The sequence below is a fragment of the Bos taurus genome, chromosome 3 (assembly GCF_002263795.3).
Source record: "Bos taurus isolate L1 Dominette 01449 registration number 42190680 breed Hereford chromosome 3, ARS-UCD2.0, whole genome shotgun sequence".
Taxonomy (NCBI): Eukaryota; Metazoa; Chordata; class Mammalia; order Artiodactyla; family Bovidae; genus Bos; species Bos taurus.
Window position 1 is genome coordinate 93,159,586 of NC_037330.1, and position 24,472 is coordinate 93,184,057.

At 56.4% G+C, this 24,472-nt stretch overlaps 1 protein-coding gene across 5 annotated transcripts; it reads right to left on the reverse strand.

Moving 5' to 3' along the window:
• Positions 1–118: 118 nt before the first annotated feature.
• PODN (podocan) lies at positions 119–23,452 on the reverse strand. 5 transcript variants are annotated; one of them, XM_024987111.2, is made up of 12 exons: positions 23,343–23,452; positions 22,828–22,884; positions 15,475–15,785; positions 14,000–14,093; positions 12,405–12,469; positions 10,727–10,836; positions 9,597–9,753; positions 9,186–9,301; positions 7,984–8,641; positions 4,824–4,972; positions 3,519–3,726; positions 119–1,050 (listed from the first exon to the last, which is right to left on the reverse strand). In XM_024987111.2, the coding sequence occupies exons 3-11, from the start codon at positions 15,778–15,780 to the stop codon at positions 3,546–3,548; spliced, it is 1,836 nt and encodes a 611-aa protein (XP_024842879.1). In that variant the 5' UTR covers positions 15,781–15,785; positions 22,828–22,884; positions 23,343–23,452; the 3' UTR covers positions 119–1,050; positions 3,519–3,545. The 5 variants fall into 5 exon arrangements, with proteins under 5 accessions (XP_024842879.1, XP_005204595.1, XP_024842886.1 ...); NM_001192227.1 differs by having other exon boundaries at positions 556–1,050; positions 15,475–15,834; positions 22,828–22,878; positions 23,369–23,413; XM_005204538.5 differs by lacking the exon at positions 22,828–22,884.
• Positions 23,453–24,472: the final 1,020 nt, after the last annotated feature.

Here is a 24,472-nt window from a genome sequence, read left to right on the forward strand (position 1 = left end):
ACTGCACTCTGCGCTGACTCCTGCTGGTCAGAAGGTGCTGAAGTGCTTGGGTCCTGCCCGGCCGGCCAGGCCTCAGCCCAGCACCTGGCAGGAAGCACACACAGACACGGCCACAGGCTGCCAGACAGGGGTAATGCTTTTATATTAGTTTTTCTGTAACAAGAAAAATCAGCTTTGAAGTTTTTATCATTTTTTTTTCCTTAAAAAAGAATTAAAAAAAAAAAAAAGGCACCCAGAACTCCCCTCAGGCTCAAAGAATAAAAAAGTTCTCTCATCGGTGCAGCTGGGCCCTTCGCTCTTGCTCCACCCAGCCCCGCCACCTCCGCCGAGCTCCAGCCCAAGACATCAGCAGCCTCAGACCTTCCCTCTGGCATCAGTGGGGCTCATCCAGCAAAGCTGTGTCTGGGCCCGGCCAGGGCCTGGAGGGGAATGACTGCCCCAGCCTTGGGGAGCATGACCGGTGGGCCAAGGCAGCAGTCCTGAGGGTTCCTTTCCCCAAATGGAGAGAAAGGAAGACCCAGTCTGTGAGTTCCAGAGGGTGCAGGCACCTGGCCACAGACAGCATGGAGATAACTCTGTGTCTTCTCTGAGGGACAGACGGAGAGGGCAGACAGACAGACAGCGAGCTGGCCATTTCTGGCTGGGGCAAGAGCTGTTGGTGGCAGAGACTGAGAAGAGCTATTTGCATGTGACTTGTGTATGTGTGTGTGTGTGTGTGTGTGTACATTGTGTCCACGGGGCAGGGAGCAGGTACCCATGAGTGCTGGGGCTGGTCAGACCCTTTGCCTTGTCTGTAGGACTCAGGGACTGAGGGCAGCATTGAGTGTGGGGCTGACAGGGGGAAGTTTGGAGGACGCTATGCAGCTGGCTGTGTGTGGGTGTCTGGCTGTGGATGGACTGCAGGAAGGGGTGGGGAGGGGAGACTGGGTCCAGCCTATGTGTGGAGTGGGGCCTGGTGGGCGCTGTGCTGGGAGTGTCTGTGAGCAAGGCAGAGTAGGGGCACGCAGGGCTCAGGCACGTGCTGCAGAAAGGCTCCAGCGGTCCGTCGTCCTGCAGAACACGCGGGCGAGTCAGGGGAGGCCAAGGCAGACCTGCCCACCAAACCCAGCCGGGGCCAAGGGGATTACAGCTGGGGCCCTGGCAGGGTCAAGCAACCGCAGGCCCAAGGGGAAGTTGCCCTGGGAGTCCAGAGCCAGTGGGGGGCGCCCGCTGGGAGGTGCTCCTGGGGGCCTGGTGTGGACTGGAAACCTCTGGACCCCTTTGGCCTCTCCCGGGGCTGCTGACTGTGGTCGACGTCCTCCAGAGGGGTAGATTCTCTCCACCCCAGGACCCACAGTGCCTTCCTGAGGGCCCCAGCACCCCACTGAATGGCTAGTCACCCCAGTCACTGGCCCCTGGCTCTGCCCGAGGACAATGCATGGAGATAAGGGGCTCTGCCTTCACGCCCCTGGGTCCAGGAGTCAAGAAAGGTGACTCCCAAGCACTGCCTCTGGGGTCGCCCTCCACAGTCAGGTAGCAAGCCCAGCACACTCACCCCTCTCTCTGCCATCAGCTGGACCCCTGTTCCCTCCTCCCTATGTCCGCCACAGGATCCTCAACCCCACTCAGACTTCTCTCTGTCTCAGACCCTACTTCAATTCAACATCCTAATAGTGACCCAGTGGCCCCTGGACCCCCAGCTCAGCTTACTCTGATATCTCTCCTGACCACACCTCCCCTCAGGGCTACTCCCCACCACCATGCCCACCCTCCGACCTCCTCCCCCAGGAGACCAACCCCTCCCATCTGCACCCTTTCCCTTTCCAGCCTGAGCCCCAGCATCTGCAAGGCAGCCTCTCTCTTGCCAGCACCCTCAGTTTCCTTGTTCCTTGCCTTCCTGTCTCACACTCCTGGCCAAAACCTCAGCCATGGAAGGATCCAACTGGCCATCGTCTCCACACCCACCCTGGTCTGCTGAGTACCTGTTGCACAGAGAAACCAGAAGGCATCGAGCGGGTGTGAGTTCACATCCAGCCACAAAGCCGCTGATCTGCATGTGACTGTAGCCTCTGGAGAACTGACCCTCCTGCCCAAGTCAGTCCTTCCTCCTGCTTGCACAGGTGGGGCTACACCCAGCTCTCCTCTCTTATGCCTTTAACTCCTCCCTCAACATGGGCCTCTCCCCATCGGCATTCAAACCAGCTCCGTTGCTTAAAAAAGGCCCAGTGTGAACAGAATCCTGCTGAGCTTCATGCATCCTTCCCACCACCAGCCTCACTCATCTCTTCACAATCAAACTTCTCAACAGACTTGTCTATAATCCCTGAGCCCTCTCCTTTCCAGCCACTTTCTCCACCCTCTTTGCCCCTGAAACTGCTCCCCACAAGGACCTGAAACTGCTCCCCACAACTGACCTCCCTGTAGATAAGTCCAGTGGGTCCGTGGTCATGCTCAGCTCCATCAGTCTCTGTTGTGCTCACACAGCTGATTCCTTCCACTTCCTGTGCATGGATGCATAACAGGCATGCACGTGTATATGTGTGTGTGCACATGTGCACACAAGGGCATATGTGCCTGGGGCGGCATGCATGTATGTACTCGCATGCACACTTGAGTATATGCAATGGTGTACTTGTCCTGCATCTGTGAATACACAGTAAAGTACATGCGAGTGTATCTGTGTGTGCACATGTGCGGTGTGTGTTTGAGTGTCTGCTTTGTGCATCTGATGAGTGTGAGTGTGTGCACGTTGGTGCACTATGTGTGCGTGTGATGACTCTCTGTCCTGGGCTGTCTGCAGCTCTGCCTCCCTCCCCTGGTGCTCTGTCCCCTTCCTCCCGCTGCTCCCCTCCAGCTGGCAATCCCCCTCCCTCTTCTCTCCCTGGAGAGCTCCCCCAGCCTCTCGTGGCCTCGGGGACTGTTTCAAGGCCTACGATTCCTGGACCTCCCTCTCCAGCCAGACCTCACTCTGGAGCCCCAGATGCAAATAGCCAGTCCACCCTGGGCAGCTCCCCAGTGCCCTCCAAACTCACAGTTCCCCTTACCAGACCTGCTCCTCCATAGTACTATCGTTCACCTGGAATTCCAGGCTAGAACTGGGATCTTGTCTTCTCCCTCACCCCACGTCCAGCAGGACTAGCTGGGCCCTCAAGTCTGCACCTCCAGACCTCTTTCAGGCTCATCTGCTTGTCTGCATCCTCACTGCCCACCTCCAGCATCTCTGGCTTGGGTTGCAGCAGTAGCCTCCTTGTGGGCCCCCATATTCATTCCCTGCTTCCTCCCTCCCAGTCCCTGGGTGTGTCCCATCGGGGACGCATCGCTGTGGATGGAGGCCCTGGCACGGGCCAGCCTCCCGCTGGCATGCTGTCATCCCCAACCTCACACCCAGGGCCTTGAGCACACTGAGAGCTCTAACAGATTTGCAAAATGAACAATGAAGCAGGGTACAGAGGGTGGAGAATGGGCAGAAAGACCCTAGACTTGGGTTAGGGGCAGGAATGTGGTGAAGCAGGCTGGGGCGCCCCACACAGACCACCCACCTATGTCAGATCCCGTTCACCCAGTCCCTATCGCCTTTCTTCTTCCTCCTCTTCGTCATCGTCCTCCTCCTCCTCTTCCTTCTCCAACCGGCCCCGGTCCTTGGAAACGTCACCAAACTCAAAGTTGCCCTCTATGTCCAAGACCTGCAGGTGCTTCAGCTTCCGGAAGGCACTCTCCACCACGGAGCCCACGGCCAGCTTGTTAAACCTGTTCAGGGCACCCAAGTGAGGTCTGTGCCATGAGCCAAACAGTGTCCCCACAGTGACCCAGCCCAGAAGTGGAGTGGTAGGGACGGGCCCTCCAGGAAGACATGCAGTAAGCACAAAAGAAGGGGGCTTAGGAGTCCAGGCCATCACAGGGCGCTCAAGGTATTGTGTGGCTACTGCAGCGGGGAAGGGTGACCTCTTAAGGAGGAGAGAAGGCCTCCACTGTATATGCTCTTACTATGATCTGAGGGTGGCAGACACAGGCAAGTCCTCCCTGCCTGCCCATTGGCATTAACCTGGAGGTCTGAGGATGCTCTGTGGCCAGCCTGAAGTCACCTTGGTGCTGGGTGTAGAGGGGCACAGGAAAGGCCAGGGCCACAGTGGGCTGGGGACACACATTTGGGAAGGGGAAGGCTGGGCTCTGATCTCAGGCCCCCTCAACTCTCTGTACCTCAGTCTCCTGCAGGAGCCGAGGCACAGGTCACACTGCACCCTGATGTCACCCAGCCTGAGCCTTCTGGGCCACAAACCCCTGGGAGTATACATGCTGCCTTTCTCTGATCTGTCTGACTTGGAGGGGGATGGTGGGAAGGACCACTCTGGTTCTGCTCTCCTTGGGGAGCTGGGTCCCCTGAATCATCCTAAACCGCCCCCCAGAACCCAGCAATGACCTGAACATCTGCTATCCTGGGTCTGAGGCCCAGGCCCAGCCTGTCCAGCTGTGGACACAGCAGTCAACTGTACTTTCTGAGCCTCAGCTTTCCCAGCTGTAAATTGGGAAGATGCTCTCTGTGGTCCCTTCCTGCCATAGGAACATCAAGAACACCCACAAGTTCTGCTTTTTAAAGTTTCCAAAGCCCTTTCACAAACCAGTGAACCTCATCAGGCCTAGCCAGGACTGTCCCCACCCTTGAGAGCTAAGGGAACAGGAGCTCACTGGGGCTCTCGGATGTAACCAGTGCTCTGCTCAATGGAAGCACTGCTTCAAGCACTGACGTGCTTCAAGCACTGGCCTCCACCTGCGAGTGGTTCCCATGGGCCCTAACCATTCTGCTGGAGCTGGGCAGCCCCCTGAGGGGCAGGGGCAGGGCCTCCTACCTGAGAAAAATCCCTTTGAGGTTGGGTGTGGAGTCAAAGGCATTGGCGGGCACGGCACTAATCTTGTTATTCTGCAGGTACAGGTACTCCAGCGACTCTGGGAGCCCCCCAGGGATCTCCGTGAGCTGATTCCCGGCAATGTCGAGCAGCTGCAGGGATGAGCAGGGCAGATACAGCACTTGACAGCTTGCCAAGCTCCCACTGACCCGGAGCATTCTAAATCTCATAACCCCGTGAGGCGGGCTCTATAACTATCCCCATTTCCAGATGGGAAAGCAGAGGCTTGGAGAGGTTCAGAGATCCATTGCAGGCCATAGGGCCCGTAGAGCCTGGAAGCTGGGGCTTGTGACTCCGAATGCTTGTTCTAATTGGTGTATATCCTACCCTGCTCCTTCCATCCGGCCACATGAATTCATGGCCACAGTGTCTGGGTGCTAAAGTCCGTCCTCCTTAACACACCTGTCACCTCCCTCAGACTAAAGACCCCAGAAGGGCAGGGACTAGGTGTCCTCCAGTCTTTAAATCACAACCCAGTTTTGTCGGATGAGGATGGGGGCGGGGCTGCTCCTTTGTAGATCTCAGGGCCATGTGGACAGGGGCCGAGGGCCAGGATTCAAGGCCCACAGTGACCCTGGCATGGCAACCAGGCCCCAGACTGGTCAGTGTCAGACTCACCACAGGCTTAGAGTCCAGGAAGCAGGTGGCCAGGGACATGGGGTGGTTTTCCCAGGGAGCAGAGCACAGCTGCAGCAGGAAGGAGCCCTGGACATGCCCGGGCGTGGCTCACTGCCTGCACCTCAGGCTGTCAGCACCCTCGCCCTGATACACACCTGTGTAGCCACGGGTGGGCTTCCATCATCTCAGGCTCCCTCCTCACCCTGACAGGCTGGGGCTCAGGGCCAGGGAACTGGGGGCCATAAATCCAGATTCCAGATTCAAGGGAGCACACAATTCAGGTACCCTAGGGAGCCTCCCTGTCACCTTCTCGACCAGCAGGACTCCCTGCTCCCCACGGATCCAGTACTTCCTCATTCATTCTAGACCTCCTCAGTGCCCGTGGACACTGGGGACATGGAATCCACCGAGACACTTCCTCTGTGCTCGGGAAGCCAGGCTGGCAGGAGAGATGGACACCACAATCTGACAATGACAGCAGTGGAACCGGGCTGTGATACGGGGGCCGGGGAGGGGACCGACTCAGCCCAATCAGGGTTAGGGGAGCAGACGGCAGCCAACACAGTGGAGCTCTGGAGCAGTGAGAGCAGCTGCTTGTGCAAAGATCCAACAGGCTGAGGAAGATCTTCACCAAATACCCCACTCCTGACTGGACTCACCCAGACAGCCATTTAACCTGCCCATCGTTGGTGGCTTCCTGAGGAGGTGATAATTGAGCTGAGTCCTAGGTATACGATAAGCTCTAGGAGGGCAGTGACCCTGGATCTGTCTTATTCCCCTCTAGGTCCTCAGTTCTAGAACTGGGTCTGCATGTGGTCAGGGTTTGGTATCAGCTGGTAGAATGAGTGAATGAGTAGGTGTCACTGGCCTTCCAGCCAAGGGGACAGTATAAACAAAGTCCAGGGCATCTGGGAAACCAAGAAGCTCAGCTTGGAGCAGAGGCAGACCAGGCACTGAAGGTCTTGGCCAGGATTCTGGTCTGGGTTCTAAAGGGGAGCCACAGAAGGGTTCTGGGTGGGTGTACAGTGAGCACGTTTGTGTTTTTATTTTTTCAAGATACCTGCTGATTGCATGTGGAATATAGGAGTAGAATGCTCCTAGGAAGCTGAGGTCCAGGAAGAAATGGGGGTGACTTGACTTTCTGATATGACCAGTAGGATGGAGAGAAGTGGAGAGATGGGGAGATGTCATGATAGAGTGGGCAGCTTCAGTAACAGTGGGCAGTGGGGGTCAGATGGTGTGGAAAAGGGGGTAGCAGGGCAGCATCCACATTTCCTATGGACACCCAGGTGGGTGTCACCCCCTTCGGCAAATTAGCCAATGCAGCAGGAGGAGCAGGTGTGGAGGAGAGGGCAATGGGGTTGGGACCCCTTAAGAACTGGCACAAGAGAGACTGGCGCAGGTGGCTGGACCCTGATGTCTGACACGTAGCAGCGCTCTCTGGGTGGGGGAGACCCTGGCTGCTCCTGGAGGACCAGCCGCCTCCCACCTCTCATCCTCGGGGCTCAGCCCCACCTCCCTGCCTCCCACTCTCAGGGCCTCTCCCCTGCACTCCCCTCAGACATCCCCACCCTGACAGCTCCCCTGACACGCATGTACTGTGTGCCTCCCACAAGCAGGGCCCTGGTCCAGCAGTGCACACAACAGACTAAAACGCCTGCGCCGTGTTCCAGCAGGAAGAGCAGGAACAAACAAGTAAACAGATGACCTACTGTTGGAGGGAAGAGGTTATGAAGACAACAAAGCAGAGGAAGGTGGCAGGCGGTGAAGGAAGACCTCCCAGTGAGCAGAGCCCTGCGAAAAAGGGCAGAGCAAGGCCTGAGGACATTTGGGAGAGGCGGACCTGGTAAAACAGCAGAGCCTCCCAGGTTCCCTAATGAAGGTCCCTTTCAGCCCTTCACTGGGTCGGGAGGCTTCACTTATAACCAAGGAGGCTCAGTTCACATGGCCAGACAGCCCTCCTGTCTCGGGCTGTGGCTACAGGAGCCACAGCCACTGGTCAGTCCCAGAAACCTCAAGTTCACTCCTCTAGACCCTACAGCCTGGTGAGGTTAACCCACCTCAGGCACCTGCCATCCTCCCCTCCCCCAAGCCCAGCCTTCTCCAGGCACCTATCCTGTGCCCACAGGTGGGTGAGCTCCGCTTTCTCATGCCACCTGAACTGTCCCTGTCCTTCAGTCCTCTGGGACAATGCCCCCCACCTGCAGCCATGACCTCCCCTTGTCCCTACAGAGTTCCTCAAGCCTGTCCCTGCAGGTGGAAAGCTCTGCCTTGCCTGCCAGCTGAACTCTGCCCTGTGCTGCTGTACCATGAGCCCAGACCTTTGGCATGGCCCAGGCTCCATACCCTAATGCCCAGGCTGCCCAGCAGGCCCTTCTCTAGAGGCCCTGCCCTCCTGCTCCCCCCTCACCCAGGCCCAGCAGATGGGTGGGCTCAGGGCAGCCTGACCAGTAGTACCCAAATGGGCACAGCCCTGGCCCCTTACCTGCAGACCAGAGAGGTCGGTCCAGGCACGGGGTCCCAGGGCCCGGTTGCGCAGCCGGTTGCCGGTGAGGTAGAGCTCTCGCAGCTGGGCCATGCCGGCCAGCGCCCCACGCGCCAGGGCGACCAGCTCGTTGCGCTTGATCTTCAGCACGTGCACGTTGCGTGGCAGCCCAGGCGGCAGGGTGTGCAGCCGGTTGCCCGAAAGGTCCAGTGAGCGCAGCAGACGCAGCTTGCGGAAGGCGTCGCGGTGCACCCGCGGGCTGGTGATGCGGTTGTAGCTGAGGTTGAGCTCCTCCAGGTGGTAGGTGGTGGCAAAGTCGTCGCGGCCGACGCCGGTGATCTGGTTGTGCAGGATCATGAGGGTGCGCACGCGGCGCGGCAGGCCACTGGGCACGCGCTCCAGCGCGTTGTTGTACAGGTGCACCGTGTGCAGCCGCTTGAGGCCCTGGAAGGCCCGCGGGTGGATGCCCTGCGCGCGCAGCTGGTTGCTGTGCAGCAGCAGGTACTCGAGGCTGCGGATGGGGGTCAGCACGTCCGCGTCCACACTCCGGATGGCGTTCTTCTCCAGGTGCAGCAGCACCAGGCTGCGCGGCAGCCCCGCCGGCACCCGCGACAGGTTGTTGCTGGACAGATCCAGGTACTCCAGGCTGGAGAGCTTCCTGGAGGGAAGCGGGGGATTAGGTCGGTGGGCAGGAGCCCACGTGGCACTTGTTTCCAGCATTACTCCCAAGGAAGGTGGCAGGAGACTTCCCTCTAACTCATCCCAGCTCTGCCACTAGCTGACTGGGGAACTCAGTCCTCTCCCAGCCTCTCAGTGGTTTGACTCAATGATACATTGGTGTAAGAAGGATCTAGCATGGTTTCTGACACAGGATTTGTTTGAAGACTGTTTAAAGCTTTTTGTCCTTTTAGGCTACCCTGGGCCTAAAAAGCTGAAAATAGATCTGCCTTCAACAAGAATGCTTGAGTTTCTACGTTGTACCAAGAATCCAGCCTCTGCAAACATTTCCTTGCCTTACTAGAATTTGGGCAGGACTTACATAGTGCTATTCTTTGGGACAGAAGTATCAGTAAAGGCACAAGCCTTAAAGTTCCTTCTCCGAGAAAACTGGCCAGGGGCGGGTGGGCAAGGACCTGGCCAGGTGAGCCCTGGGAAGGGCCTCCTGAGCGCAGAGCTCACTCGGAGGCCAGGCAGGGGCTCACCAGAAGGTCTCATTGTCCAGGCCCTCATCAGTCAGGTGGTTGTTCTGCAGGTACAGCTCACGAAGGTTGCTCAGCTCGCTGAAGGCACCTGGTGGGATCTTCTCCAGCTTGTTGTTCTGAGAGATGGGTGGGAGGGTGGGAAAGGGGGCATGAGGGACAGCCAAGGGGCAAGGATGCAGACTTGAGATGAGATATGGAGAGGGGTCTGGGGGAGCCATGGGGAGAGGGCCCAGGCCTAAATGACTTAGTGTGGGACTGACGGCCAGGTGTCTGGGTCTCTGTCTGCTTGTCTGCAGTGGATTCGGTGCCCCCCAGCTCGTGCCGAGGCCCCGAAGCCTCACGGCTGTGCCCATGTGGGCCTGGGCTCTCCCCCTGCTCAGGCAGTGCTCCTTCCTGCCCTCTCCCTCCCACCTTGAGGTGCAGCTTGTAGAGGGCAGGTGGCAGGTGCTTGGGTACATGGCGCAGGAAGTTGCTGGACAGAATGAGGATCTCAACATTGCTGGAGCCGTTGAACATGTTGTCCGGCAGCCCGGCGTCCGCCAGCTTGTTGTTGTGCAGATACACGGACCTGGGGGCGAGGCTCAGGTTCTCTCTCAACCATCCCCACACCAGCTCACCTGGTGAGCCTCCAGACCTTGCTCAGGTTGAGCCTGTGGCCCAGGGCACCCTCTTCCCATCCCAACAACCTCAGACTCCACCAAATCCAGTTCCCTCTACATAGTCGAGGGGACGAAGGAACCACCCCACAAGTTAGTGGAAGAAACAAGACTTCCTGATCCCCAGTCCCTGCTTCTCCATAACCTTCAAGGTTCTCACTTGTTCCCCAAGTGTTGCAGCCCTGGAGTCCCTGCCTGTCCACACAGCTGGCTCTGAGCTCTGTGGGACCTCCTGAGAATGGAGCCTGTCCCTGTCACCTCTTTGTCCCCAGTGCCCAGCACAGGATCTGGATTCAGAGGAGGTGACCCCTCATTCATTCAGCAAGCATACAGTAAGTGCCCCTATGTGCCAGGACTGTTCCAGATCCTAAAGATACAGCAGTGGACAGAACCAACAAGTCCCTGTCCTCATGGAGCTAACATACTACAAGGAGAGAAGACAACAGAGTGGCACTTGAGGCTGTCAGCACCTTCTCCTCCCCAGCACCCCCACCCCACCCCTGTTCACATACCTGTGCTGTGGGGCCTCACCCAGAGCAGCTCTCAGCAAGGGCAGCTCTGCCTATTGGAAGAGGCTTCTCTTCCCAGGGGCTGGGCAAGGAGGGAACTATCCTCACCTGCTCCCCACAATTCCCCAGACATCACCCTCTGTCCTTACCTCTGGACTGACTCCTTCTCCTCCTTTAGGGGTCAGCCTTCCAGACCCTGTGCCCCTGCAGCCCTGGGTGTCTGCCACCTCAGCCCTGAGCATGGGGCATCAGGGCTGCACTGCACTGCCCATCCCTCCTCTCTGGGTTGCTTGTACCCCACTCAGGGCCTGAAACCTCTGCCTCAGCTTTCCCCCTTTCCCCAACCTAAGCCCAGGGTCCCCCTCTGACCTCTGACCTCAAGTTTGGCTTCTGACCAAAGGTGAGCCCGTAGATCTTGGTGAGATAATTGGCAGCGAAGTCCACACTGATCAGGGCATTTGGCAGGAAGCGGGGTGCCAAGGTCAGCTGGAAAGGGAAGAGTTGGGGTAGAAAGACCAGTGGAGGGTGAGAGGCCGGCATGGAGTCACACTACCTGCTGCTCATCTGAGCCCCTTCAGTTTGTCTCCTCTCTGCAACTAGAGCCATCTTTCTAAAGTTTCCAATAACACAAAACCAGAACGTCTATGGCTCCCCATAGTCCTGAGCTTGACACTCAAATCTCTCCATCTTGTCCCCTGCCCTGCCCATTCTCCTGGCCTCTCCCCTCACTGCCCCCTGACACTGGCCCTCTGTGCAGGCACAGTGAGCACCCACGTTTCTCCAGCCTCAGTCCACGGTATCCACCCTTCACTTATTCAACAGTACTCCCTGAAATCTGCAATATGCAGGCAGAGTTCCGGGCCCTGGACATGTCCTAGGGAACAAGACACAGATCCCTGCCCACACCACCCACACCAGAAGCTTACATCCTAGTGGAGAAGATGATACACAAGGAATAAAAGCATCGAGAGTGATCACTGCTGTGCCAGGAATTCAAACAGACTGAAGACAATGAACGACTTTGTGGGGTGCTTGGAGAAGAGATGACGGCACTCTAAATGCCATCTGTGGGGGAGAGCACCCACACAGCAAGAACAGTGAGTAGAGGCCCATGGGGGGGATCTGCCAGGTTTGGGGGGTGGGAGCCAGTGGGGAGATGAGTTAAGAAAGCCAGGAGGGCCGGGGACACAGGTCTGCAGGCCTCAAGGAGACATGTGGGTTTCTTCCTGGGCAGAGGGTGAAGCCGTTGGGAGGGTTTTAAGTGGGGAAGGGACAATATAGAGCTAGAGTGGGGCAAGATTTTGAAAAACCCCTCTGGCTGCTCTGAGGAGAAGGGCCACAGATGAGAAGGTGGTTGTCCTGTGCTGGTGGGCAGGGCAGGGGTTTGGGGAGCTGTGGAGAGAGCAGACGTGGGTGAGCCAAGCACTCCTGGATTCATGGCTCTGACCAGTGGCGGGCGTTGCAGATGGTTGGAGATGCCCCTTCCAGAGATGGGGAGCAGGTAGTTCTATTTCTATCAAACATCCAGGGAGATGCTGAGGAGGCAGGTGGATCTTTGAGTCTCATGTGGGAGTAGGGGAAAGCCTGGAGACCACCTCTGGACGTGGCCTTGATGTAGATGGGTGTTATAGACCAAGGAGGAGATAGCCACCTTAGGAGTTTGGAGAGAAGGGCCAGGACAGAGCCCTGCGGCAGGCTAAATATTGCGAGGCTGAGTGCCTCTGTCCCTTCACTCATGCTGTCCCTTTTACTGCAGTGCCCTCCCCCTTGAGGCCTCTGGTTGAAATCCCATTACCCTTCATGGCCCTTCAAATGCTATCCCTCCAGGAAGCCCTCCAATGCCCCCTCCCCGTGGGGATGAGCTCTCACCCCACTACACCGATGTAGGCCTTGGCCTCAGTCATCATCTGACCACTCTGAAGCCCTGTGTTAAAGTGCGGGGTCTGGACTGTGTCTGAGCACCAGTAGGGACCCAGCAGCTGGCCCCAAAGAGGCCCTGGTGAAAGTTCCCTGAGCTCAGCCCCAGACACCCTGCCCTGCTGTGGGCCCCTCACCTTGTTATTGGCCAGGTACAGGTAATTGAGGTTGGTCAGATGCTCAAATGCCTCCTCCGGGAGCCCTTCAAAGGACAGGCATCGGTCAGAGCCCTGGATGAAGGAGACGCTACAGGGGAGCACGTGAGCACTGACCACCCCACACCCACCCCGCCTGCCAGGACAGGGAGGTACTGCCTGGGGCAGATGCGGCTCTGACCCCTACCCAGCCAGTCCCAACAGGCCTGCCCAGTGCCACCCCACCCCCAACCCTGCTCTCAGAGGCCCAGGCTCAGAAGAGCAGATGACAAGTGTCCGCTGAGAGATGGCTGATTCTTCACCTTCTCAGGGCAGCCTGGGTGGGAATGGGCACCCAAAAGATCAGGCCACAGGGCAGAGGACCTGCCAAGAAGGAGTGTGCCCCTGGGGACAGCTCCAGAGGGTCAGAGAGAATCTTCACACCCAGCCCCAGGCAGGGTAGGGCAGGCCAATGGCTTCTGAGCCCCTTCCCACCCCCGCCCTGCACCTGGCCCTCTCCTGCCCCATCTGGCAGATGCGCTGTCAGAACCCAGCTGTCACCGGGAGCCCAGCCAGGCTGGCCCTTCTCCAGTCCTGAGGTCGGCCTCTGACACTCAGTTCTGAGCTCCCAGACCCTCAGATGCTGGGACTCACCCAAGTATCTAACAAGAGGGAACAGTTACATAAACTGTGCTGCATCCCTCTGTGGAATACCCTGTGTCAAATGATGGCCGTGGAGAGTTTTCAGCAACATGAGAAATGCTGCTGAGCTAACAGCTAAGTGAAACAAAGCAATTACAACAGTTATAGTATCGATACTATCGGTACAGCTATGAATTAAAAACACAAAGAAAAAAGACTGGATTGGATTGTAGTGATGGCTGTACAACATATAAACTTATAAAAGCTCATCAGATTATATCTTTAAGTTGGATAAACTTTATGGTGTATAAATTATGCTTTTTTTTTTTTAATGGAAAGAAATATACCAAAATGTTAATAGTGATGAACTTCATGTGGCTCAGCTGATAAAGAATCTGCCTGAAATACAGGAGACCTGGGTTTGATCCCTGGGTAGGGAAGATCTCCTGGAGAAGGGAAAGGCTACCCACTCCAGTATTCTGGTCTGGAGAATTCCATGGACAGTCCATAGAGTTGCAGAGTCGGACACGACTGAGTGACTTTCACTTTCACTTTTCAGGTGGCAGTGGCAGGATAATGAGTGGGTTTTTTTGTATTCTAATTTCTATATTTCCAAATTTTCTACTATAATTAGAAACTATTTTCATCATCAGGAAAAAAAAAAAAACTTTTAAAATTTGAGGATTCTACACTCTTTGATTCTAAAGGCCTCTGTGATTCCTCGGACGATGGAGTCTGAGCTGCTCGAAGCCTCTCCCTTGATCAGACTCCCCGGTCTCAGAAACACCCAGCGGTGGCTGTTAGGCAACCACAGGAGCACGTGCTGTGGATCTGGAGGCCAGCCCAGCCCAGGCCTGCTCTTTCCCACATGCCAGGGTCTGCAGGGCGGGGTTTTCCCCATAGGCACCTAGTTTCCTGTCTGGGGTCCCAGCCCCCAGCCCTGGGCGATCCCTCACCTCGGGAAGTCAGGCGGTTGTTCTGGAGGTTCAGCGTCTCTAGCCGATGCAGCCGGGAGAGCTCCCTGGGGTAGATCTTCTCCAGCTGGTTGTTCTAGGTGGGGAGAGGTGGAGACGGTGAGGAGACAACACAAGGGTGGGTGTCCAGGGCTCCTGCCCCATTAGAGGCCTGCACCCAGCTCAGTCCATTCGCAGGAGCCAGTCCCTCCGTTGGGTCCCTCCGTTGGGATTTTGCCCCATGGTGGACAGACCCTGGGTACGGGCTCTGAGCCAGGCCCACATGTGGGTGTTGCAGGTACAGCAGTATCCACAGCAGAGGTGCAGGCCCCCCTTCTAAGAGTGCAGGCATACACACACACACACACACACACAGATATCCACAGGCAGTTCAAATTTAGAATGCTGTCTTCCCTCCAGAACTGTTCCCACTTAGTGACAGGTGTCCCCAGCCCATTCCCCCCTTCCCCAAGCCAGAAACCCACCTTTGGTTCCTGGCCCAGGGGATCCCGCTTCCCCTTGAGATGTTTTAAAACCTGGGTCAGGTAGCACCTCCTCCAGAAGCCTTCCTGGGTTGGATTGGGGGCTGGACTAGGAGCTGCTCTGGCCTCACGGCACCAGTCCTTCAATCTCTGTCTATTCCTTCTACCTGTTTAGGTCTCTGCCTCCCAGATAGACAGTGAGCACCTCACAGGCAATATATGTCCGAGACCTTCCTACTTGCCCAGCAGCCCACACAGGACCAGAAGCATAGAGCTGGTTCACAGGAGCTACTTGGTGAATGAACCAAGAATAAGTCCTGTCCTCGGCTTGTCTCTTTCCCTCAAGGTCCCTTGGTCTTGGGCTCCCACCACCGCCAGTGCAGACCCATGGGGGCTGTGTGACCATGGGCCGGTCACTGTCCTTCTCTGGGCCTGGTCTCCTTTGGAAACAGGCGCAGCAGCCCCTCCCTGTCCCTCAGGGATACATGAAGGTGATTATGGTCGCATCAATGCCCCCAGAGTTCTCATCTGGGATGCTGTGTCCCACTTCGGGAGATTCTAAAATCTAGACTGGGCCTCAGCTGGGGACAGCACTAGACCCCCCGAGCCCCCAGGGTGCTCCTTGGGGGTCTGCTGTGTGTTCACTTTCCTGGTCCATAATGGTGTCTGAGGTACCCTGTCTTCCCAGAGGGTCAGCTGAGGACAAGTCTGTGTTGGAGCTCAGACAGGTCCTGACTCTACAGACAGCCTCAGCCCAGACCCTGCCACGAGACAAAGCAGGTCATAACATCACAAGGCTCTGTGCCCGGAATGTCAGAGCCGGGATGCCCCTGGTGGAGCCATCCTTTTGTCTGACCTGCCCTAGCGCCCTGCGTCTGGAGGGTGGAGGCCATAGGCAAGGACTGTGGTAGGGGTGGGGTGGTTCCAGGATGGGAGCCACTATGTGTGGGGCAGCCCCCGGTGACCGTGACCACTGGCACAGCGTCCCAACCTCACCTGCAAGGACAGGTGGTTGGTGTGCTCGGGCAGGTCCCCCGGGAACTCACGCAGGTCGATGCCGCCGCAGTCCACGACCCCCTCCTGGGAGCAGGCGCAGTCTCGAGGACAGCCGATGGTGGCTGGGCCACGTCCCGGCTCCTCAGGGCTCAGGACTAGCACCGGCTCCTCCTCCGAGAATTCATTCTCTTCGGGGCTCAGGCTGCGGGCGCCGCTTCGGCCAAATCCTGGGGCCCTCACCGCGAGCACCACTCCCAGCTGCCGCGGCAATAGCAGCAGGAGCAGCAGCGCCCAGCCCTGGGCCATGGTGCCTGCAGGAGGGGTCAATTCAGACTCACCCAGAGACCGGGGCTGACTTAACTTATCAGGTAGCGCAGCCAAAGGACTAGGGCCCATGGAAGTCATGCTGGGGCCTTCCACGCCACAGGGCAGAGCGCCTCTAGACCCTGTCCTCTGCACACACCAGCTCTGCTGGCTGCCGCCCTCCCATCCACACCCCCTTATCAGCTCTGCCCTCTGGCGGCTGGGGAGGGGGGATGCAGGGGTGGGAGTGGGGGGCAGGTGAGCTGAATCCCTGTCCTTAAGCAGATCTGCAAAACCTCCCAGAACCCTCTCTGGGCCTGGCCTCAAGGGATCTGTGCCCTCATTTCACAGAAAGGAAAGCTGAGGCCTGGGAAGAGCTTGGACTTGCAGGGCTTGGCTTGGACTTGGCTGAGCTCTCGCTGTCCTGGCACAGGCAGTGCTGGAAGGGGCTTGTCCGTTGAGCAGCCACAGGTCATGGTGGGCCAGCAACAGGTCTGGGACACCACAGGTCTGAGGTGTCCCAGCACCTCAGATTGCCATTCCAGGATCTTCAGAACATGGCCCTGCCTCTCCTGCAGCTCCCACATTCACCTGCCCTGCTTATTGTCTGTTTCGTGTTCCTCCCTCCAGGCCTTGGGATGTGCTGTTCCTTCTGCCTAGAACCGCCACCACCCGCCCCCCTCTCCCCGCCCCGCCTCTTGTGCAATCAGCAGTTTCTCCAAGAACTAACGCCAGTGTTAGGTCCCCTGGCATATGAGATGCCCCAGGGCTCGGTATCACTTTGTTCCCCCAGGGCTTGGCATGAGTTGAAAATGTGATGTTTTGTGTTTCTCCCACACAGGGCTGTGAGCCATTCTCTGTCCCTGTGTGCCTCACACAGAGCAGTCATTAGTGAATGGAGCAGCTACTACCTGAAAAACACTCAAGTCCTGTCTCTGGTGTTTGCACCCTCAGCTGCCCTCACCAGCAACCTGTGGTGCTCTTGGTCAACTGCCACCTGCAAGAGACCTCTCCCCAGCATGGTCCCTTAAGGCAGCAAGGAGCAGGTAGAGGGGTGGCCTTAGGCCACGGGGGAAGATGCTGGGGTTCCATCATCCAGGCAGCCATGGGCATGGCTTAGCTCTGGGCTGGTCCCTGGAGTTCCCTGTAAGAGACTCACTTAGCAAACATCTCTGGGGTGCGGTAAGTTGGGACGAGCGGTAGCTCTGGTACGCACACTCTGGAGTCATACACACCCAGGTCAGGTCCCCTTTACTGCTCGGTGCCTCTGACCTTGCTGAGCCTGTTCCTCATCTTGTAATGCAGATAACAGATCTAACCTCAGAACTCCTGGAGGGAATCAGCAAGAAAGCAGATGCAAAGCCCCCGGCACCCACTGGATGATGAAGCTGCTCTCACTATTGTGATGCTTACGACGCAGGTACACGACAGGCGTCCAAGCCTAGGTGCACCCACTCTGCAGCCTGAGGATCTCTTCCCACCATGAGCCCAGGGATCACAGCCCAGTGGTTAGAAAGCTCTGATGAGATGCTGGGTCTGGGAGAGTTGAGCAAACAGGGAGCTTGATGGTGATACTGATGTCTGGTTAAGCAGGCATGCTCTGAGCCAGAGAGCCGGGGCTGTGACCTCTGCTCTGGCCCTCATCAGTCCTGTGACTCTGGGCAAGCTTTGCCACCCTCTAAATCTCACATTCCTCCCCATCCAACTGGGTGGCCCCAGAGCTCTCCTGTTGGGGGGACTGTGAGAGTCAGTGGGATGCATGTACTGCACACAGTAAGTGCTCAATAAATGTTAGCTCCCTGCTAGTTAGCTCCACCACTAACATCCGATCCATGGGCACTGTTGATGTCCCAACCACAACACTGTCGGCTTCAGAAGCCCCTGTTTCTTCCCCTTCCAGTGCATAGCTCCTGATTGTGCCTTTCTGGCCCAGTGCTAGGCCCACCTCCTCACTGAAGATTTGCACATTCCATTCTTCAGCGAATTCTGCTGCCCCGTGGCTGCTGCGGTATTTCAGATACTGCTTAGCCTCACTTGTTGGCTCAGCCAGCTCTTGAAGGTGAGGCCCCATCTAGCCCTGTGCTAGGCCTAGAGGATACAGGTAAAGTAGATAAGGTCCATGCCCTTAGTCTCCAAGAGGCAGCAGACCCCAGTAAAATAACCACTGCCCACCAGCCTACGTAAGCCCTGTAAAAGGGGCATGAGGCCCCAGAAAGAAAGCTGTGAGGAGAGAGAAGATGGCTGGCAGCCAGACTAGCTTGACCCATAGGTAGGTCCACAAGGCCTCGGCAGACTCAGGCCCCTGAGGCAGCAGAGAACCAGGGGGCCCAAGCACACACGGCTCCCAGGCTCCATCAGCAGCAGTGATGGATGCATGCTACAGCCTGGCCCTGCCTGCCCTACCACACCCCTCTGCCTCACGCCCTGACCAAATGGGCAATAAATCCTTGGCCAGTCTACAGACCGTCTATTCCCAGGGCTCGTTATAACCCCCCAGCTATCTCAACAGCTTCCAGCCCCTGGAGCACCTGCATTAGACCTGAGTCTCCCTAGCCTGCCTGCCCACCTGTCTGACCCCACTGCAGATCCAAACTCTGGGAGACGAAGTATGGGCACAGGCCCAGGCCCCAGATTCAATCAGGGCAGGAGGCCAAGAAGAAGGATCCTCCCCACAAATCTTATACACTCACTAGACCAGCTAGTTCTCATCCTTCACCTTCAGTTTTGCATCTGTAAGGATCTGTACACTGTATCTATGCTGCTGCTGCTAAGTCGCTTCAGTCGTGTCCGACTCTGTGCGACCCCATAGACAGCAGCCCATCAGGCTCCCCCGTCCCTGGGATTCTCTAGGCAAGAACACTGGAGTGGGTTGCCATTTCCTTCTGCAATGCATGAAAGTGAAAAGTGAAAGGGAAGTCGCTCAGTTGTGTCCGACTCTTGGAGACCCCATGGACTGCAGCCTACCAGGCTCCTCCGTCCATGGGATTTTCCAGGCAAGAGTGCTGGAATGGGGTGCCATTGCCTTTTCCACACTGTATCTATACAAATATTTAATTTATATTAACATATGAGCCAGATTGAAAATGTTATCACTACTACACTATAGATAAGCAGCTGAGGCCCAATGGGGTTGGCCAATATAACACAGCTGTTAAGTGGCAAGGCCAAGTTCCCAGCCTGGGTCTTAACCACAAAGCCATGGAGCCTTTCCCTGGGCCAAGCACAGCTGGGCACTGAGGACCCAAACAAGTGACTCAGGTATGGCTGCTGCCCTTAAAAAACCTCACATAGCTACTGCTCAATACGGTGGCTGCATGTGGCTATCAGCACTTGAAATGTGGCTACACTAAATTGAGAGGTGCTATAAGTATAAAATGTAGTATATATGGATTTCAAACAGTACAAAAAATGTAAAATATATCATTAATATTAATAACATAAAATATCTCATTTATTTTTATAGTATTATATGACAATATTTGCACATTTTGAGCTAAATTATTAAAATTTTGCCTGTTTCTATCATATATTAATGCATATATGTGGAATCTAGAAAGATAGTACTGATGAACCTATTTGCAGGATAGTAGTGGAGAGTCCCTTGGACTGCAAGGAGATCCAACCAGTCCATCCTAAAGGAGATCAGTCCTGGGTGTTCATTGGAAGGACTGATGTTGAAGATGAAACTCCAATACTTTGGCACCCTGATACAAAGAGCTGCCTCATTGGAAAAGACCCTGATGCTGGGAAAGATTGAGGGCAGGAGGAGAAGGGGATGACAGAGGATGAGATGGTTGGATGGCATCACCGACTTGATGGACATGGGTTTGGGTGGACTCTGGGAGTTGGTGATGGACAGGGAGGCCTGACACACTGTGGTTCATGGGGTCGCAAAAAGTTGGACGTGACTGAGCAACTGAACTGAACTGAATTGAATGGAGATGCAGACATAGAGAACAAACTTGTGGACACTGTGGGGGAAGGAGAGGATGGGATGAATAGAGAGGGTAGCATTGAAACGTATACAATATCACATGTAAGACAGATAGCAGGGTGGGAATTTGCTGTATGACGCCGGGAGCTCAAACCCAGTGCTCTGTGACTACCTAGAGGGTGGGACAGGGTGGGAGGTGGGAGGGAGGTGCAAGAGGGAGGGCACGTATTTATAACTATGGCTGATTCATGTTGCTATATGGCAGAAACTAATACAATATTGTAAAGCAATTATCCTCCAGTTAAAAATAAATTAATTTTTTTAAATGCATTGCCTGTTTCATTTTACTCTTTTTAACATGACTTCTAGAAAATTTTATGTCACACACAAGGCTTACATTGGTGGTTCTCATATTTCTGTTGGTCAGTGCTGGTCTAGACATTTTGTGTAAATTGAGTATTATAATACCAGTGTCATCAGAGGTGTGATAGAGGGAACCTAGAGTCCACAGGGGCCCAGAGGAGGCCTAAGTATGTCCGAGGCTAAAAAGACTTCAAGAAAAAGCAATGCTTTATCTAGCCATGAAGGATGACTATCAGGCAAAAGGAAATGGGTGATACAGGCAAAGGGGTCAGTGTGTGCACAGGCCCTGGGGCAAGAGCACTCACGTGACCTCTACAAAGCTCACTAGAGTATCTGGTGGGAGTTGGAGGACTGGGCAGTGGCCATGGTCCAAGCCAAGAAAAAAGTAGACAGCCAGATTAGGAAGAGTATCCCTTATCTTTGGAGAGATGAGAGGTTATTGAAGAACTGGAGTGTGGCATAGGTAGGCTTATGGAGGGACCAGCGGGAGCTCATAGAGGCTGTGCAGTGCTGCAGGCAAGGGATAATAAGACTGGTCTAGGCGGAGGGAGCTGCTGAGCTGCAGGATGGAGAGGAAGAGGTGGTTTCAAGGGAGTGGGAGGAGTGACAGGGCTTGGAGAGTGGTGGCCCCAGTTCTATGTCCCCCTTCTTCCAGCTTGGCCAGCCACCCTGAGGGCCTTGGGATCCTGGGTAGCTCCAGTTCCACCACCTCATTTGCTTGTGACTTTGGTGACATCACTGACCCATCTGAGTCTCAATTTTTTTGTTTTGTTTCTCTAAGAATGTGGAGCAAGATAAGCCCCCAAGTCCCTTCTTTGTGCTGAGCCATGTTGGAGCTGTGTGTGGAAGAACAGCCTTTCGAGGCTTTGGAAGTCCCCAGAGTGAGCAGTCCTGATGAGCAGAGCTCACACTGTTGGGCGAGAGGGACAGTTCAGTCTGTTGGAGTTGTTCTAATTTGAATTGCTGTGTGCACCTGGATGAGTCGCTTCCATGCTCTGAGCCTCTGTTTACTAGTCTAAGCAATGAGATAAGAGCTCCTCATGAGGAGTCAATGAAAAGACGTGCCCAGCTGATGCTGGAACCCAGCAAGTGCAACATACTTGGGGTTACTGTTACTGTGGAAATAGCTGGAACCCACTGTCACCCACCCACCCCTACCCCCCAGGAACCAAACCTTAAGGCCCAGAACTGCTTAAATGAGGGGTTAAGGCAGGACTAGAAGAAGGAGGGTGAAGGGAGATCCAAATCAGGAGGTCAATCCTCAGCCCCCAGCACCACCTCCCTCCTCCACTCAAATTCAGTAAAGATTTGCTGAGCATCTGCTCTGTGCTGGGCCCCAAAAGCTGTATCTTACTGACTACAACAGAAATCCCAAGACTAAGAATGAGTCTTCCTACTTTGCAGAGGAGAAAACTAAAGCACAAAGAGGCTCCCACTGTTGCCCACTCCCAGCAAGCTGCTACTCTAATGCTTTTGCCTTGGGAAGCCACTCCTGCTGGGTTAGGGAGTTCTGTGATGCTCCCGCAGCACCCTTCAGGGCTCAGCTGAGCTTTCCCTGACTCCCTAGGCAAGGAGCAGGTGCTCAGGAAATGTTTGCTGAATGAAGGAATGTATTTGTGAAAGGCAGACTTGGAAAGATCTACAATATTATTATCTGGTCTGATTTCCTCAGTTTACTCATTCGTATTTTAAAGGCAAGGCCAGGATTAGATTTTGTGTCTTCTGACTCCTGCTCAGAGCCTTGGGCCGGTCCTGAAGACTGAGTAGGGATTCTCCTGGTGGACAAAGGGAAAGAAAAGGCACTCAAGGCAGAGGGCAAGCCATGAGCAAAGGCACAATGTGGGGAGGGTAAAGAGGAAGATGTGTTTAAGGGTAAACAGGGAAGGGAAAGTCAAGTTTCCAAGGGCATCAGGCAATCTGCTAAGGGGTTGCTGATAGGGAGCTATCAAGGGTTCTAAGGAGATCATGGTCAGAGCTCTTATGTAGGACTCTGCCAGGCCTAAAGGTGCAACCATTAAGTCACCCCTGTCCCAAGACTCAGATAGAAGGGACAAAGATGCTCCCTCAAGATTTCATGAAAGCATTCATGTGAATCTGACATTTCTTAACTTGAAAAGGCTGGCCCTGGACCCTAAAAGGGGACATGACCTCCCAGGGGCTCCCAGTGGGGCCTTCTGTAGCTGGGTTGACCACAGCATCACTTTCCCGGACCAGCTTGAAGTCCAAGGGTAGACGTTCCAGTGTGTGTGTCCCTCCATCTTTCCATGATGCTCTGCAAGGTGCAGGGTGCGCATCCTTCTGTGCATCCCAGACTCGGATCCGGACGATCATTGCCGCAAGCACGCTTGTGTCTGCTCCTCTCCTGAACTTCAGGCTGCCGCTACCGCCCACCCCCAGCCTCAGCCCCAGCCCCGGAGGCCACCAGCAGCTCGCCGCCGCCCCCTGTTCCACCTGACGGCGCATCAGGTATTTTAATGCCGGATCGCATCCCCCGCCCAGGCCCGCCTGGAGGTTTAAGGACCTAGGAGCTTTGAGCGCCTTCGCCGGGGCGCGCCCACCTCGCTCCGGACCCTGCACTACGCCGCCATCCCCCAACCCCCTTCTCAGTCCCGCTGTCCCAACGGGGAGGCAGCCGGATAGACAGACAGACACCAGACACCAGCTGAGAGCTCTGGCTCAGAGACTGCGCGGCGCGGGGCTGAGGAGCCAAGCCCAGAGCGGGTTGGGACAGGGACGCGCGGGCTCCGCCTCACCTGTCCGCGCGTCCTGGGAGCAGATCTCTGCCCCGCTACAGGCCTCAGTTTCTCTGTCTGTAAAGGGGTCGAAGAGTGGGCTACCTGGGATGATCTGACGTGGAAAGACACGGGCATACTCACGGGCATACTCAGCGACCAGGCTCCAAGTACAGGGCTCCTCTACCCTCCCCGTTCCACCTGCCCCCTACTTTCCCTGTCGCCTGCCCCCTTCCACTGCCCCCTCCCATCCGCCCGCAGATTCTTTCCAGATGTGCGCAGCGGGAGGGGCCGGGGCTGGGACCAGCCTCCCGCCGGAGATGAGAACAGGCCCCTGCCGGGTCGGGACCGCGGAGGGTCGCGCCCCTGAGGCAGATCTCTTTGGCTGCGCCCTCCGGGTAGGGCTCGACTGAGGGGGCGAGATGCGTGGCCCCGCCGGGCCAGCTGCTGGGGCCATCGTACCAGGGCGGGAAGTCCGAGTCCGCTGCCCAGCCAGGTCCCGGCCCTCGGCCCACCCGGCCGCCTGCGCCCGGTACCTGCTGCGCCCGCCGGCCCACCGCGCTCTCCCGAGTCTCGGCTGCGCTCCGCGGGCGTGGGCTCCTTCCATTCAAGTCCAGCCGTGCGCTCGGCGACCGACGCAAGTTTTGTTGTGGGTTCTCTCCTCCCCGCCTCTCCCCCGCCCCCACCCCCCCGCGTGCATCTGCTGGACGCCGGCCTCCTCCGGACACAGGCACAGGGTCCCGGCAGGCGCGGGCAGGGGAGGGCCTGCCCCTCCCGGCGTTGGACCGGGCTGAGCCCCACTTCCCCTGGAGGAAGAGGCGCCGCACAGACCCCTCACCCCTCTCCGCCCTGGCGGGGCCGCCGTACCACGCCCCGACCCCTCTCTAGGAGACTGGGAAGGCGGGGCGACGCTTCCTAGTTCCCAGCTTTCCCAAGTGGAACCGGACCCCCTCTGGGCCCCAGCACCTGAAGGGCGGGCGAGAGAGCGGGCCCCTTCCACCAAGTGCGTCTGAGTTCTACCTCCCTCCGGGGAGAGGATTTTGCAACAGCTCCAGACAAGAGTACCTTTCCGTTCACTCTCCTACCTTGGGGTCCTGGGCCGTGGCTAACTGAGCAGCGAGCCAAGACACTGCTGTGCCCCTTCCTGGAAAAGTTCCCCCCAACAACCCTCCACCCCTACACCTTGGCCCTGCGCCCACAGCCTGGTGAGCCTTGAAGGACGATAAACTGGGCTGAGACTAGGGTGCATGGGAATCCCAGTCGTAGAGAGACTAAGTGAGTGAGCCGTGAGCCCTCGTGGCACCATACTGCTCCCAGGAGCTGAAGACGTTTCCAAGTCAAGGAGTATTAACTACTAGCAGCTGAAGCAACACGGTTTGGCGCCAGGGTCTTTGGCGGTAGAACACGATGGGGCTAGGTTAGGTGGTACTTGGCACTTTCACTGCCTAACTAGGCTCTCCCTCATACCTGCCCTGGCCTGTGGCAGAGCACCCACAGCTACCTTACCTGGCTGCCCTTCTGCTGCAGAGGGGAAAGGATAAGTAACTCAAACTTGGGACAACTTGTTCAACTTCAATTGCCAGAGCCCTGAATGAATGAACAGCTCATGTAAAGGCTCCAGACCTTTCACTGCAGCTGCTACTGGATCCTGATTGTACCACATGCA

What these genes read in the sequence shown, in the direction of transcription:
- PODN (NM_001192227.1), bottom strand. Translation starts at nt 23,413, where the DNA reads ATGGAAGGAGCCCACGCCCGCGGAGCGCAGCCGAGACTCGGGAGA. An exon ending in CGCAGCCGAGACTCGGGAGA is followed by an intron (nt 22,879 to 23,368) that starts GCGCGGTGGGCC and finishes TTACAGACAGAG; the next exon opens with AAACTGAGGCCTGTAGCGGG. An exon ending in CTCAAAGGGATTTTTCTCAG is followed by an intron (nt 3,727 to 4,823) that starts GTAGGAGGCCCT and finishes TGCCCTGAACAG; the next exon opens with GTTTAACAAGCTGGCCGTGG.